This window comes from Dipodomys spectabilis, unplaced genomic scaffold, assembly GCF_019054845.1.
Source record: "Dipodomys spectabilis isolate Male_0828 unplaced genomic scaffold, ASM1905484v1 ptg000002l, whole genome shotgun sequence".
NCBI lineage: Eukaryota > Metazoa > Chordata > Mammalia > Rodentia > Heteromyidae > Dipodomys > Dipodomys spectabilis.
In genome coordinates, this window is record NW_024870679.1 from 56,236,834 (window position 1) to 56,254,190 (window position 17,357).

The following is a 17,357-nucleotide window of genomic DNA, read 5'->3' on the forward strand; positions in this document are numbered from 1 at the left end:
CTGTCCAATCTACTCTTCAGTAACCTCCCCATTTATTTTGTTTCAGCTACACCATTCCTTAAAGCTTGAACTATTCTGACTTGGGTTTGTGTCATTCGAACTGAAAATGGGGGTGGGAGCTGTGTGTCTCAAGAGATAGAACACTTGCCATAACAAGCATAAAAAACTGATTCAGTATTGCCAAAAAAACCCACTAAAGGATGCATCATCAATTTCATATCAGCCCCATTGACTTAAAACCAAAACCCTTGTATTAGTGAGCTTTTTAATCCTATAACAAAATACCTGACACAAATTATGAAGAAAACAGATTTGGTTCACAGGTCAGGAGGCTTAAAGTCCAAAGAGCATACAGCATAACTCTGTGGTGAAGGCTTACCCTTAGCCTTATCATCTCATGGCCAATAGCAATGGCAAGAGCTTATATGGAGCAAGATTACATCGTGGGCCATGAAACAGAGAAAGCTGGGTGGGGGCAGAATTGCCATTTTTATAACAACCCTCTTAACAAGATTCAAAGGACATCCCAAAAATTAACTTCAGATAGCACATTCCAATGAACCTAATGCCATCCCACTAGGATCTACTTTTTTTATCTTCTTATTATTTATTTGTGGAACTGGGGACTGAACTTGACCTCAGGGCTTTACCAGGTAGGCTCTCTACCTCAGTAGCCACATCTCCAGCCCTAGGCTCCACCTCTTAAAGGTTTCACTACCTTCCAACATTATCACCCTAGGGACATGAGCCCTCAGAGACACTCAAACTACACCCAAGCCACAGCAATGCTGTGGACTCTGGACTCTATTTACTGCTCCAGCTTCATAATTTTTGTTTCACACTATGCTTGGCTCACACTATGCTCTAGAAACATTAATGTGGGCTGGGAAGTTGGCTCAGTGGTAGAGCGCTTGCCTTGCATGCCTGAGGCCCTGGGTTCGATTCCTCAGCACCACATAAGCAAAAAGAAAAAGTAGGAAGTGGCGCTGTGGCTCAAGTGGTAGAGTGCTAGCCTTGAGCTGAAGAGCTGAGGGACAGCGCCCAGGCCCAGGGTTCAGGCTCCACGACCGGACCCAAAAAAAAAAAGAAACATTAATGTACCCTCATTTTGTGCTTGTGCTCATACTATTCCTCTCTAGCTCTTACACCTAATCATATTCACTACTTCACTATGGAATTTCTGATCCCAGATAGCACTCTTTCTCATCTTCTCTGTCTCCCCAACACAGAACACATAACCTACCTGCCCCTCCATGCTCCAGTGGCACTTTGCACAATTCAGTCAAATTTCAACCAAGAAAATGAGAAGTATTCTTAGCCTTTATGTCGGATTGGTTATATAGGTGATCAAAGAATTGAAAAGCCAAACAAACTAGAGGAAACCAGAGATTACCATTAGCAGAAACTAGCATTACCAGAGCAAAGGAAGCTGGAGCAAAGGGGGCAGGGAGTCAGGTAAGAGAGTAGTCCCCTCCCTTTCTTGAACCTATTTCTTGATTTAATTTGTGGGAGAAGTTAGTATCTTTGACCATATAATGTGTTATTAGATATTTTATATAATTTTTCATCTTTGCAGACTTTATTTTAAGCCTACATAAAGAATGTTACTTTGGGGCTGGGAAGGTGGCTCAGTGGTAGAGCGCATGCCTTGCATGCCAGAGGCCCTGGGTTCAATTCCTCAGCACCACATAAGCATAAAGAAAAAAGCCAGAAGTGGCGCTGTGGCTCAAGTGGTAGAGCGCTAGCCTGGAGCTAAAGAGCTGAGGGACAGCGCCTAGGCCCAGAGTTCAGGCCCCATGACCGGACCCCCAAAAAAAAAAAAAAAAAAAAAGAATATTACTTTGCTTTAAAAAAAATAAAAAGAAGAAGAAGCCGGGCACCAGTGGTTCACGCCTGTAATCCTAGCTACTCAGGAGGCTGAGATCTGAGGATCGCAGTTCAAAGCCAGCCCGAGCAGGAAAGTCTGTGAGACCCTTATCTTCAATAAACCACTAGAAAATTGGAAGTGGTGCTGTGGCTCAAGCGGTAGGGCGCTCACCTTGCAACTGAAGAGCGCAGGGACAGCACCTAAGCCCAGATTTCAAGCCCAACGACCCACCAAAAAAGAAGGAGGAGGAGGAGGAGGAGGAGAAGGAGGAAGAGGAGAAGAAGTAGGAGGAGGAGGAGGAGGAGGAGGAGGAGGAGAGGAAGAAGAAGAGTAGCCCTCACTGAAATCGTCATCCAAAATGTGGGGAGGAGTATGTCCAGGATTCTCCCTTTCCTTCATCTTCAACACTTGCCTCTTGGTTAAGCTAAAACAGAAACCATAGTTACAAGACTCTGGAAACCCATATGCAAAAGTCAATCCCTTCTTTGAGGTAGGAAGGAAAAGGGGAGATTTGCAGAAGGATCAAGAATGAATGAAACTGGGGCTGGGAAGGTGGCTTAATGGTAGAATGTTTGCCTTGCATGCATGAGTCCCTGGGTTCAATTCCTCAGCACCACATAAGCAGAAAAAGCCAGAAGTGCCACTGCGACTCAAGTGGTAGAGCTCTACCCTTGAGCTGAAGAGCTCAGGGATAGCGCCCAGGCCCAGAGTTCAGGCCCCATGACCAACCCACCCCACCTCCCCAAAGAAAGGAATGAATGAGACATATGTAGAAGGCTAAGGACTGATATAGCCATCTACTAAAGAATGTAGTTTTTTCCTTATAATTTTATTTCCTTGGTAGAAAAGAATTCTTTTTTTTTTTCTTTTGCTGGTCCCAGGGCTTGAACTCAGGGCCTGGCCTCTGTCCCTGAGTCTCTCTGTGCTCAAGGCTAGCACTCTACCACTTGCACCACAGTGCCTATTCTGGCTTTTTCAAAGTAATTTACTGGAGACAAGAGTCCCACACACTTTCCTGCCCAGGCTGGCTTTGAGGAGAGATCCTTAGATCTCATCCTCCTGAGTAGCTAGGATTACAGGCATAAGCCACCATCTCCCAGCTTCAAAGAGAATTTTTAAGGGCTAAGAATTTGTTCACCTCAATGTCCCCAGGGCCCTTCAAATGTTTGATGATGATGACATATTGGGATTTTTACATCGCCACCTAGTGCTAACTGGCTTGCAGTGCCTCCTGTGAGAGGAGCAACTAGATCTCTCACTCTATTAACATCAGGTTATGTGACTTGCTTTGGTTAAAAGTAAAGCTATACAATCCCAATGAAAGCTTTAAAACTATACTTCAACACACTTCTCTTTTTTTTGGGGGGGGGGGGATGGGGGTCGGTCATGGGGCCAGAACTCTGGGCCTGGGCCCTGTCCCTCAGCTCTTCAGTTCAAGGCTAGTGCTCTACCACTTGAGCCACAGTGCCACTTTGGTTTTCTGGGGGTTAACTGGAGATAAGAGTCTCATGGATGGGGCTGGGAAGGTGGCTCAGTGGTAGAGTGCTTGCCTTGAGCTGAAGAGCTGAGGGACAGTGCCCAGGCCCAGAGTTCAGGCCCCACGACCGGACCCCAAAAAAAAAAAAAGTCTCATGGACGTTCCTGCCTGGGCTGGCTTTGAACTGTGATCTTCAGATATCAGCCTCCTCAGTAGCTAGGATTACAGGCATGAGCCACTGGCACCTGGCCAACACATTTTTATTCTGGTTCCCAGAGTAAAAAGTCACAAGAGCTGGGCACTGGTGGCTCATGCCTGTAATCCTAGCTACTCAGGAGGCTGAGATCTGAGGATCACAGTTCAAAGCCAGCCCGGTCAGGAAAGTCTATGATACTCTTATCTCCAATAAACCACTCAGGAAACCACTCAGGAAACCGGAAGTGGCCCTGTGGCTAGAGCTCTAGCCTTGAGCTGAAGAGCTGAGGGACAGCACCCATGCCCAGAGTTCAAGCCTCAGGACCGACAAAAAAAAAAAAGTCACAAGACTTAGAAGTGGCTTACAAATGTGAACAAGAAATAGACCTTTAAGGTGTAAGCTCATTCGGATTAAGCATTCAACATAATCAAGAGTATTCTCACCAATATCACTAAGGGTGAGAATTTGAGGAAAAACTATGGTAGGCTCTTGGGGGAAAACATTACTTGATGATATAATGAGAGCATTAAGATTCTGAATGCAAACCTGAGCTTGCCACCTATTACTTAAATGGCTTGAGAAAAGTTAAATCTTAAAGCGCAAAAATAGACACAAGATCTGCCACAGCTCATGGGTAGCCTGGACTCAGCTTCATCAGTAGAAGCACTGATTTACTGCACTGATGATAATGGTGTTACAGAGGCTGGGCTACTCTCACAGGTTAGGAGAACAAGTGAAAGGCAAAGAGAATTGTTATGCAGCATATTGTGTTAATACCATACAACATCATAAATGTACATTGCAATTGAGTCCTAGGACTAGTGACCTTTCCAGTTACATGATTTAATAAATGCTATTTTTAAAGAAAAGCTAGTTTGGCCAGGCACAGGTGGCTCACACCTGTAATCTTAGCTACTCAGAAGGCTGAGATCTGAGGATCATAATTTGAAGCTGGCCCTGGCAGGAAAGTCTGTGAGATCTCCAGAAAACTAGAAGTGGCACTGTGGCTTAAGTGGTAGAGGTGCTCACCTTGAGCTGAAGAGCTAAGGGACAGCACCTAGGCCCAGAGTTCAAGCCCCATAACAAAAGAAAGAAAAAAGAAAGAAAGAAAAGAAAGAGAGAGAGAGAGAAAGAGGAAGAGAGGGAGGCAGGGAGGGAGGGAGGGAGGGAGGGAGAAAGAAAGAAAAAGAAAGAAAGAAAGGAGAGAAAGAAAGAGAGAGAAAGAAAAGCTAGTTTGATTTAGTACTTTATCATAATAACAAATCTTGTTTTTGTTTTTTTGTTTTTGTCAGTCGTGGGGCTTGAACTCTGGGCTTGGGTACTATCCCTCAGCTCTTCAGCTCAAGGTGAGCGCTCTACCACTTGCGCCACAGCGCCACTTCCACTTCCACTTTTCTAGTGGTTTATTAGAGGAAGTAGTGGCTCAAGTGGTAGATTGCTCGCCTTGAGCTGAAGAACGCAAAGACAGCGCCCAAGCCCAGAGTTCAAGCCCCATGACCGACAAAACAGAAAAATTAATCTAGTGGTTTATTGGAGATAAGAGTCTCATGGACTTTCCTGACCAGGCTGGCTTTGAACCATGATCCTCAGATCTCAGCCTCCTGAGTAGCTAGGATTACAGGCATGAGCCACTGGCACTCAGCTTTTGTAATAACAAATCCTGAACAGAATATATTCCAATTAACAGCTCTATTGAAATATAATTCACATACCTTATTATTCACCTATTTAGACAATTTTTATTTATATTTTTGTTTAATGTCTCCTTTATTAGTTCCATGACATTAGGATGTCTGCTCACCTTTAATTACATCCTAAGTACTAAAACAGACCCTATGGGCTGGGAAGGTGGCTCAGTGGTAGAGTGCTTGCCTTGCATGCCTGAAGCCCTGGGTTTGATTCCTCAGCACCACATAAGCAAAAAGAAAAAAGCCAGAAGTGGTGCTGTGGCTCAAGTGGTAGAGCACTAGCCTTGAGCTGAAGAGCTGAGGGACAGCGCCCAGGCCCAGAGTTCAGGCCCCACGACCGGACCCAAAAAAAAAAAAAAAACCAGACCCTATCTCAGAGTATGTGTGCAATAAATATTTTGCAATGAATATGTAAAATGTATTAATGACTATCTGCCCAGTGCTGAATGCTTGAGATGAAACAGCTCAGACATATTCTCTGTTCTCAGGGGCTACAAAGAGAGATAATTGTGCAAATAGGTTCTGATAAGCAATAGAGGAAAGTTCAGGAAGTTGTATAGGACAAGATATGCTACCCAACTCTGACCAATTCATTAAGGTCTTATTAAAGTGACTCCTTAATCCCTGAAATAAGAATTAATCTTACTTCAATCAGGTGCTGGTGGCTTATGCCTGTAATCCTTACTACTCAGAAGGCTGAGATTTGAGGATATTGATTAGAAGCCAACCCTGGCAGGAAAGTTCCTGAGACTTATCTCCAATTAACCACCAAAAAACCAGACATAAAGCTGTGGCTCAAGTGGTAGAGTGCTACTTGAGCAAAAAAGCTCAGGGACAATAGCCAGGCCCAGAGTTCAAGCCTCAGAACACACACACACACACACACACACACACACACACACACACACACACACAAGCTCAAAGATGATATTTTAGTCTGATCGTTGCAAGTGTCTACCTTATGACATATATACTTACCTCACTCTAGTTTCCCCATATTTTTCTTCCACATTTGCTTTTCTTTTGCTAAAATTTTCCCATTTTTTAATTGCTATTCTATGATAATGTTTTAAATTTACTTACTTTTTGGCAGTACTGGGGTTTAAACTTAGGGCCCATGTTTGCTTGGCAACTGTTCTACTACTTTATCCATACCCTTAATCCTTTTTACTTTAGTTTAGTTGTTTGTTTGTTGGTTTGTTGTTTGCCAGTCCTGGGGCTTGAATTCAGAGCTTAGGCACTTGTCCCTGAGCTTCTTTTGCTCAAAGCTAGCACTCTACCACTTGAGCCACAGCACCACAGCTGGCTTTTTCTGTTTATGTGGTACTGAGGAATCAAACCCAGTGCTTCAGGCATGCAAGGCAAGCACTCTACGACTAAGCCACATTCCCATCCCCCTAACTTAGTTTTCAAATGGAGACTTGTACTTCTTTCCAGAGCCAGACTAAAACTATAATCCTTCTACTCCCTCTGCCTACCAAATAGTTGGACTTATAGGTATGTGCCACCACACCTGATCCTCTATACTATGGTTGTTTTTAAATAAGATACCTCCTACCTTGTAGAAGGAAGTGATAGAAAAAATAGTGTTCATAAATTTAACATTTATGTATATATTCAATATAACAAAATATATAATTATCATAAATGAAGTGCCTAAAGTCACAAGCATAAGACTATAGATACATCATACAAAACAAAAACAATACACATTGAGCACATGAGTAAATTATACACAATCACAATACATATAATGTCACAAATACAAAAATACCCACTCATTCCACTTCCATGAGCACATGTACGCATGTGTTATTCACATACCCAGCTGCTCTGCAAGAAGTCGGCCCTTCTCAGTGGGGACAACCCTCTCCTCTTCCATGTCACACTTGTTCCCCACCAGAATAACCTGAGCATTGTCCCAGGAGTAGGTCTTGATCTGAGTAGCCCTAAGAAGAGACGGGGATAAATGTGTTAATCATGCCGCTATGGGCTGAAAGTCATGTCTCCCTGACCAAATATGCACATGTTGAAACCTAAATCCCAATATGATTGCATTTGAAGATAGGACCTTTCAGAGGTGATTATGTCATGAGGATAGAGCCACTAATAAATGCTATTAGCATCCTTCCAAGAAGATAAAGAGACTAAAACTCTATCCTCTCCCTCCCTCCCTCCCCCACTCTCTGTATCTCTTTCCAGACGATGTAATAACACAAGAAGGCAGTTGTCCTCAAACACTGGTTCTGCTGGCAACCTGAGCTCAGACTTCTCAGCCTCTAGAACTGTGAGAAATAAATGTTGGTCATGTATTAACACAATCTATGGTATTGGTGCGGCCTGAACTCTGGGCCTGGGTGCTGTCCCACAGGTCTTCAGTTCAAGGCTAGCGCTCTACCACTTAAGCCACAGCATCACTTGCGGCTTTTTCTGCTTATGTGGTGATAAGGAATTGATCCCAGGGCCTCATGCATGCAAGGCAAGCACTCTACCACTGAGCCACCTTCCCAGCCCCTCTATGGTATTTTTGTTGTAACAGCTCAGACTAATATACACACCCTCCTGTGTCAGAAGAAGACGATTGAAAAATTAAAGAAACAGTCTTCTTTCCACAGATCTAGCAATACCTATCGCTAGATACTGCCAATTAATTCAGCTCAGGGACAGTCATAGATATACTTGCACCCACTGGCTGTCACATATGCTAGCCCCTAAGCCGTCTTAACAAAAAAACCTCACCCACTTCTTTGGTACCCTCTTATATCTGAAGATCTATCTCCTCACTGAGCAGAGGGCTCTTTCCAATGCATGTATCTGATCATGATGTATCCTTTCTTAAAAGTCTTCTCTGGGGACTGGGAATGTGGCTTAATGTGCTGGCTTAGCATGCATGAAGCCCTGGGTTCAATTCCTCAGTACCACATAAACAGAAAAAAACAGAAGTGGCACTGTGACTCAAGTAGTAGAGTGTTAACCTTGAACAAAAGAAGCTCAGGGACAGTGCCCAGGTCCTGAGTTCAAGTCCCAGGACTCACAAAAAAAAAGTCTTATCTGGACCTTGACTACCCACATGACCAAGTACATTCATACCCTGTCTTTCCAGCCTCATCAATCATTATATTGCTCCATAAGCCTTTTTCTTTTTTTTTTGTTTTTTGTCAGTCATGGGGCCTGAACTCTGCGCCTGGGTGCTGTCCCTCAGCTCCACTTCCGGATTTTTCTGCTTATATGGTGCTGAAGAATCAAACCCAGGGCCTCATGCATGCAAGGCAAGCACTCTACCATTGAGCCTCCTTCCCAGCCCAGCTTTTTTCTTTTTGAGAAATAATTTTATTGTTATTATTAAGGTGTTGTACAGAGGGACTACCATTTCATAAGTCTGGTAATAAGCATGTTTCTTTTCTTTTTTTTTTTTTTGGTCGGTAGTGGGGTTTGAACTCTGAGCCTGGGTGCTATCTCTCAGTTCTTCAGCTCAAGGCTAGTGCTCTACCACTTGAGCCACAGCACCACTTTTGGTTTTCTGAGTGGTTTATTGGAGATAAGAGTCTCACAGACTTTCCTGCCCGGGCAGGCTTTGAACCACGATCCTCAGTTCTGGCCTTCTGAGTAGCTTGGATTACAGGCGTAAGCCACTGGCGCCCAGTGCATGTTTCTTTTCTTTTTTGTTTGGTCAGTGTCATCCCTTCCTTTACTTTCTCCCAGTTCCATACATCTTCTTAGTCATCCCTCATGATGTTCTTCCATGGCTGTGCCTTTGCCTATACTAGAAATCCCTGCCTCACAACTAGCCCATCCTCCAAGGCCTAGTTCTGATTCCACAATTCCTTGTGGAAGCCTTCTCAGGATTCCTGAGCTCCTACTGGTCTCTACTTCCTCCTCTGTGATTCATAAACCTCTACTGAGGTCTTCAGATCATGATTCCATCCAGAACCAAAATATAGCAGTGGCTTCCTTCATATAGGATTATTATGGAACTTTAAAAAACACCTTCCAGGGGCTGGGAAGGTGGCTCAGTGGTAGAGCGCTTGCCTTGCACGCATGAGGCCCTGGGTTTGATTCCTCAGTATCACATAAGCAAAAAGAAAAAAAGCTGGAACTGGCGCTGTGGCTCAAGTGGTAGAGCACTAGCCTTGAGCTGAAGAGCTGAGGGACAGCGCCCAGGCCAAGAGTTCAGGCCCCATGACCGGACCCAAGGAGGAAAGGAATGATACTGTCCAAAAAGAAATGTACTCTTTACCTGACTTATGTAGCTGTACCCCTCTGTACATCACCTGTATAATAATTTTTTAAAAAGTTAATAGCTTCCAAATGTTTTTACTTTTCAAAGTTTTCAAGTGAGCAGGTATTACTTTTGTAATGAGAAGCATGATTTTAAGAGAGGGAATAAAATAAGATCCTAACATGATAGGCATCTTTTTGTTGAGAACAGGCCTCTTAAATCCAACCACTTTATCATGTGAAAATAATTATTTTCCCTTTTGGTCTCCTACACCTGCATCATGGCACCTTTTATACTTGAATATATTTATTTGTCTCTCCTTGAGGGCAGATGCAGACCTATTCATCTTTGGTATGACAGCATCAGCACAGAGCAGACAGGGTATCAGTGAATGAATCAATTGGATCAGTAAATAGCTAATATGAAGCAGATCTTGAATCTGGTCCTGACATCAGCATTGTAACTAACTGAACCCTACCTGCAACTTGTACCTATTACTGACCTTGCTCCTAGAGCTGGTTCCATCACAAACTTCCGTGTGTGTGTGTGTGTGTGTGTGTGTGTGTGTGTGTGTGTGTGTGCATGCGCGTGTATGCCCGTGTATTGGAACTTGAACTTTTAGGGCCTGAGTGCTGTCTCTGGGCTTTTATGCTCTAGGCTAGCATTCTAACCTTTGGGACCAAGCTCCATTTCTGGCTTTTTAGTAGTTAATTGGAGATAAGAGTTTCATAAGTTCCTGCCCAGGCTGGTTTGGAATTGTGTTACTCAGAACTCAGTCTTTGTGTTTTGTTTTGTTTTGTTTGTTGGTTAGGGTTAGGGTTAGGGTTAGGGTTAGGGTTAGGGTTAGGGTTAGCTCGGCCTGGGCACTGTCCCTGAGCTCTTCAGCTCAAGGCTGGCACTCTACCACTTGAGCCACAGCTCCACATCTGGATTTTTTTCTGCTTATGAGATGCTGAGGAATTGAAACCAGGGCCTCATGCATGCAAGGCAAGCACTCTACCACTGAGCAACCTTCCCAGCCCCAGATTTCAGTCTTTTGAGTAGCTAGGATTACAGGCATGAGCCAGTGACCCTCAGTTGAGAAGACATTCTCTTAACGGATGAAATTAATTCAATCATCTTTTGCTATGGGCTCATAAAGAGCCAGGCCTATTCTGGGCACTTGAGTTTGGATGGTGGGTGACAGTTAGGGTAAGACCAAATGACAGAGGCAGAATTCAAAGTTTGGGCTTGAGAGAGATGGACATTCAATCTTCAGATTCAAGGTAGGTATCTACAGCCAACACTTCCTATCTCTCCATCCTTCTTCCTTTCAGCTTCCTCCTCCCTCCTACTCGATCTTCACTCAGTTTTCAAATTAGCAACAAGCTCAGGTTATTCTTGGAGAAATCATCACCAGGTGTTAAAGTCACTGTGTTCCCTCAGAGGAATGAACAGACACTAATGGAGAAAAGGAAAGGGGTCACAGCCAACAGGGAATGAGCAGTGTGGAGACAAAGAGCTAATCACTCCAGGAGAGATATGGTGAGAGAAGATGGACAAAGAGTGGGGAGAAAATCAGGACTAGGAGATAAAAGCAAAGAGGGAAATAGTGGAAAGAAAGGAGAAAGAAGGAAGTAGAGGGGAAAAGTTATTAAAAAGGAAGATAGAAAAGGAGAAAAGAGGTTGACTGAGGTTCTATGCTGATTCCCAGTGCCAATTAAACCTCTATGAACTTACACTGGATGTGTTCTTGGTTCCTAAACCCTGCCCAGGGAAACAGAAGTGCTATAGGACTTACTTTCCCACAGCCAGAGTAATCTTTCTAAAACAAAATTTAGTTGATTCCCAATTCAAATACTATCATTACAAAACCCTCCATAACCCACCTACCTTCTCATATTTTTGCACATCTGTATATTTTTCTGGAAATTTTTATCCATTTGTCCCTCAAGCTATTTCCTGTTCACTGTACAAAGTGCAGCAAATGTGCCATCAGCCCCAAGTTACCTCCCTTGACTCTCTAAACTAGATCAGAGCTTTCCTCTATGTTCTCATAATTTTAATATCTTATTTCACATGATACCTGTCACATGATATTTTCATCATCTGATTCCTGATCTGACTTCTAATCTGAGAATTTCTTGATATCAGAAACCATGTCTGATTCATCTAGGGTTCCCTAACACATAACAGGGGACCTAGGACATGTTAGGTTTTCACAAAGTTTTATAAGCAAACAATTGAATGAATATGTTTCATACCAGTCCTGGACAGCATTGAAGGACTCCTCATTGGTGATGTCATACATAAGGATGAAGCCCATAGCCCCACGGTAATAGGCTGTGGTGATAGTCCGGTACCGCTCCTGCCCAGCTGTGTCCTGGGCAGCAAAAAAGAAGAGTCAACCTCTGGTTTGCTTCTCAAAAAGTCCCTATGATAATTAAGTAATAATCCATGGTACATTTGCAGTGTATTTATTATTTATATTGTAATGTTCTATGATTAGAATAAAATGTTTTTTAAATCTCATAGAAACTAGTAAGAAAATTAAAATCCCAATGGAAAAATGGGCAAGAGACATGAACAATTAATTCATAGTAGAATTGTCAATGAAAGATTATTATACTAAAAAGCATTAGCCTTAACCAGGTACCAGTGGCACACACCTGCAATCCTAGCTACTCAAGAAATAGAGATTGGGAGGCTAAGATCCTAGGATAGCCCAGACAAAAATGCAAGACCCCTGTCTCAGTCAACAGTGGGATGCAGTAGCATGTGCTTAGCAACCTAGGTGTTGTGTAAAGTGTAACCAAATAGACCATGATCCAAGCTAGCTCAGGCATGCAAGAAAAGGCTGAGGAAGTGGCCCAAAAGGCACAGTATGTGGCTGGGTGCTGGTGGCTCTCGCCTGTAATCCTAGCTACTCAGAAACTGAGATCTGAGTATCATGGTTCAAAGCCAGCTTAGGCAAGAAAGTCTGAAATTCTTTTTTTTTTTTGGTCGGTCATGGGGCTTGAACTCTGAGCCTGGGCGCTGTCCCTCAGCTCTTCAGCTCAAGGCAAGCGCTCTACCACTTGAGCTACAGCGCCACTTCCGGTTTTCTGGTGGTTTATTGGAGATAGGAGTCTCACGGTCTCTCCTGCCTGGGCTGGCTTTGAACCGCGATCCTCAGATCTCAGCCTCCTGTAGCTAGGATTACAGGCATGAGCCACCAGCGCCCGGCGACTGTGAAATTCTTATCTCCTCAGAACGACCAAAAAAGCCAGAAGTGGAGCTGTGGCACAAGTGGTAGAGTGCCAGCCTTGAGCAAAAAAGCCTAGGGAGCCAGGTGCTGGTAGCTTAGACCTGTAATCCTAGCTATTCAGAAGGCTGAGATCTGAGGATCACGGTTCAAAGCTAGCCAGGCAGGAAAGTCTGTGAGACTCTATTCTTCAGTAAACCAGAAAACGGAAGTGGTACTGTGGCTCAAGTGGTAAGCACTAGCTTTGAGCTCAAGAGCTGAGGGACAGCACCCAGGCCCAGAGTTCAAGCCCCATGACTGATGAGGAAAGAAGAAGGAGGAGGAGGAGGAGGAGGAGGAGGGGGGAGGGAGGGAGGGAGAGAGGGAGGGAGGAGGAGGCGTCTAGCTGAAATCAACTTCCAATAGCACATTAAAAATAATAATAAAATAAAAAACCTTTTTTAATCCAAGTGTAGATAAGGACTCTGATTTAATCGTTCTGGAAATCAATTTGGAAGTCTTAAGAGCATTAAAAATGTTTGGACCACTGGGCTCAGAAATATTCCTCCTAAATATTTTTTTTCCTATAAAATAATCAGCTGGGTGCATGTGGCTCACACTCGTAATCCTATCTACTTGGTAGGCTGAGATCTGAGGATTGAGGTTCAAAGCCAGCCTAGACAGAAGAGTATGTAAGACTCTAACCTCCAATTGACCAGCAAAAGCACTGTACTGGAGGTATTGCTCAAGCTGCAAATGAAAACAGCTGGCAGAAAGTGTGAAGCCATGAGTTCACACATCCTAGCACAGTACAAAAAAAGAACCAGAAAAATACTTATGAACAAAAGTGTTTCACAGCTTGATTTAGACAGTGAAAGAATATCATCAATGTATATATTCAATAATAAGAGAATGGTTACAATTAAGAATTTTGTATATGTTAATATAAACAGGAATATTTATGACATGTGACACTGCTTATATGTGTAATATAATACCAGTATTGAAAACATATATCTAAGAAGAAAATCACTGAAGAAGAGATGAGCAATATCTGAAAGGACAAAAATTACTGGAATTCGAGCGTTTCTTCATGTATTTTTACTTTCTTTTCAATGAGCATGTATTATTCTTACATAAAGAAAAATAAACATTCTCAGTCTCCTAAAATAATCATGATCTCAAGCAGTTCATAACCTCACTGGAAAGGCAAAGATGTAATCAAGCAAAGATAAGGCCAAAGAAGCTTAACATTATTGGAGAACACTGAGATTCACAATGTCCACACTGTCTTCATGTGAAGGACCGTCCAATCTCTGCATTATGACAGTTTTAGAATCTATGATGTTGCTGTTGCTATTGCTGCTTTTGATGCTGTTGCTGCTGCTGCTGCTGCTGCTTCTTTCTCCTTTTCCTCTTTCTTCTTCTGTTCCAATTCTGGGGCTTGAACTCAGAACTTTGGTGCTGTCTTTTAGCCTTTTAGCTCAACTCTAGTGCTCTACTACTTGAGCCACAGATCCACGTTTGGCTTTTTAGTGATTAATTAGAAGATAATAGTCTCATGTACTTGCCTGTCCAGGCTGGCTTTGAACTATCATCCTCAGCTTCTTAAGTAGCTAGGATTCAATCATGAGCTGCCATTGCCTAGCTAGAATATGTGATTCTTTTTTTTTTTTTTTGGGTCCAGTCCTGGGGCCTGAACTCTGGGCGGCCTGGGCACTGTCCTTCAGCTCTTCAGCTCAAGTGCTCTACCACTTGAGTCACAGTGCCACTTCCGGCCTTTTTTTTCTGCTTATGTGGTGCTGAGGAATCGAACCCAGGGCCTCATGTATGCAAGGCAAGCACTCTACCACTGAGCCACCTTCCCAGCCCGAATATGTGATTCTTGAATACATACAAAGCATTTCTTCAAGCATTATTCAAATTTTATGAAATTATAATAAAATTAGCCAGCTACTGGAGGCTCATGCTTGTAATCCTAGCTATTCAGGAAGCTGAGATCTGATGGTTGCGGCCAGCCAAGTCAGGAAAGTCCATGAGACTCTTTGATCCATGAGACCAAAAAGCCAGAAGTAGGGTTGTAGCTCAAGCAGCAGAGCACTAGCCTTGAGCAAAAAAGCTCAGGGACAGTGTCCAGGCCCTGACTTCAAGACTCAGTACTGGAAAATAAATAAATAACTTTATTTAAACAGTGGTAGAGCATAAGCCCAGCACGCCTAAGGACCCAGGTTCAAAGCCCAGTGCAAAATTTCTGTGAAATAAGGTTTACTTTTTAAAGTAGGGCTTTGAATCAAGAATTTCTTGGTTCTTCAATCAATGGAAGACTGATTTCTATACCTCAGTCAATGAAAGACTACTTTTTCCATACACGTTTGCTGAATAGAATCTATAGTGATAGTTTTTTTTAATAATGAGAAAAACAGCAATTACAAAGTACAAATTACAAATTTTTACACACATTCCATCTCCTCTCCAGAAGTTTTAGAAAAACTCTATATAGTATATAGAATATATGTTGCTTTTATTTTCTTTTTTGGGGAGGAGGGGGGTTGGTCATGGGGCTTGAACTTGCGGCCTGGGTGCTGTCCCTCTTAGCTCTTCAGCTTAAGGCTAGCACTCTACCACTTGAGCCACAGTGCCACTTCCAGTTTTCTGGTGGTTTTATTGGAAATAAGAGTCTCATGGACTTTCCTACCCAGGTTGGCTTTGAACCTCAATCCTCAGATCTCAGTCTCCTGAATAGCTAGGATTACAGGTGTGAGCCACTGGTGCCTAGCTTATGCTGCTTTTCTTGTTTGACAGATGAAGAAATTGAAGTTGAAAGAGATTGCCCAATAAGTGTCAAAAACTGGGGTTAAAATCATGTCTAGCCGGGCGCCGGTGGCTCACGCCTGTAATCCTAGCTACTCAGGAGGCTGAGATTTGAGAATCGCAGTTCAAAGCCAGCCCGGGCAGAAAAGACCGTGAGACTCCCATCTCCAATAAACCACTAGAAAACCGGAAGTGGCCCTGTAGCTCAAATGGTAGAGCGCTCGCCTTGAGCTGAAGAGCTGAGGGACAGCGCCCAGGCCCAGAGTTCAAGCCCCATGACCGACAAAAAAAAAAAAAAAAAATCATGTCTATCTTGACTCTTACACCCATAATATACTGCCTTAGCCAAGAAGCATGTTATATGTACTATAAAAGCAGGAAAGTGCCATTCCTGCTGTCAGGAAGCCTTAGTAGAATTGCAGAGGTGACTAAGACATACCACTGAACTGGAATTGAGCAATATGAAACAGTATATCATCAGAACAAGAGAAGTGGTAGAAAATGGTGGAAAACCTGAGAAAATATGTCACACAAGTTCAAGAAAGGGAGAAATATAGTGGTGTGGGGAAGCTGTCAAAGCAACAGACTCTTCTGTAACAAGCAATCCCCAAATCTCAGCAGCTTGAATAACAAGATTTTCTTTTTCATTATTGTTACATATCCATTAAGGGTTGGTTGGGTGCTCTGCTTTGTGTCTTCCTTATTCCAGGATAAAGACTAGCAAAGCAGTTATCACAGGAGAGATGGTTCATGAGTCATGTGTTGCCTATGAAAACTTCTACTTTGGGGCTGGGAATGTAGCTTAGTGGTAGAGTGCTTGCCTCGCATACATGAAGCCCTGGGTTTGATTCCTCAGTACCACATAAACAGAAAAAGCCAGAAGTGGTGCTGTGGCTCAAGTCATAGAGTGCTAGCCTTGAGCACAGAGAGGTTCAAGGACAGTGCCCAGGCCCTGAGTTCAAGCTCCAGGACTGGCAAAACAAAACAAACAAACAAAAGTCTACTTTTATCTGACATGATGTCTCAAACCTATAATCCTAGCTGCTGGGGAGAAAGAAATTGGGGATCACAGTTTGAGACCAGCCCAGACAAAAAGACACTCTGGAAACTCCTTCTCAACCAGTGTCTGGGTGTGGTGGTACACACCTGTTATCCCAGCTAGATGAATAGCACAATGGCTGGGCATGGTGGTGTGCATCTGTCATGCCTGGAAATATAAGAAAATAGAAGCCAGGCGCTGGTGGCTCACACCTGTAATCCTAGCTACTCAGGAGGCTGAGAGCTGAGGATCATGGTTCAAAGCCAACTCGGGCAGGAAAGGCTGTGAGACTCTTATCTCCAATGAAAACTATTAGAAAACAGGAAGTGGTGCTGTGGCTCATGTGGTAGAGCACTCGCCTTGAGCTGAAGAGCACCGGGACAGCACCCAGGCCCAGAGTTCAAGCCCCACAACTGACCAAAAAAAAAAAAAAAGAGAGAGAAAGAAAGAAAGGAAGGAAGGGAGGGAGGGAGGAAGGAAGGAAGGAAGGAAGGAAGGAAGGAAGGAGAAAGAAAGAAGAAGGAAGGAAGGAAAGAAAGAAAGAAAGAAAGAAAGAAAGAAAGAAAGAAAGAAAGAAAGAAAGAAAGAAAGAAAGAAAGAAAGAAAATAGAAGTAGGAGGATTGACGCTTAGGCTAGCTGGGCAAAAAGGGAGAGTCTACTTCAAAAATAACCATTGCAGCTAGGTCCTAGTAGTTCACACCTGTAATTCTGGCTACTTACGAGGCTGAAATCAGAAGATTGTGGTTCAAAGCCAACCCCAGGCAAATATGTCCCAAGAGAATCTATTTCTAAAAATCATCAAAAAGCTGGGCAGAGATGTAGTTTAAGTGGTAGAACACTGTGAACACTATGAACAA

General features: G+C 43.3%; 1 protein-coding gene across 1 annotated transcript in view; it reads right to left on the reverse strand.

Moving 5' to 3' along the window:
- Rab3b (RAB3B, member RAS oncogene family) overlaps nucleotides 1–17,357 on the reverse strand; it is a 64,213-nt gene that overhangs the window by 6,542 nt on the left and 40,314 nt on the right. The window contains exons 3-4 of the mRNA XM_042682378.1: nucleotides 11,691–11,809; nucleotides 7,053–7,177 (exon numbers count right to left, since the gene is read on the reverse strand). Coding sequence (XP_042538312.1) covers nucleotides 7,053–7,177; nucleotides 11,691–11,809 — 244 coding nt within the window. The remainder of the gene's footprint in view (nucleotides 1–7,052; nucleotides 7,178–11,690; nucleotides 11,810–17,357) is intronic.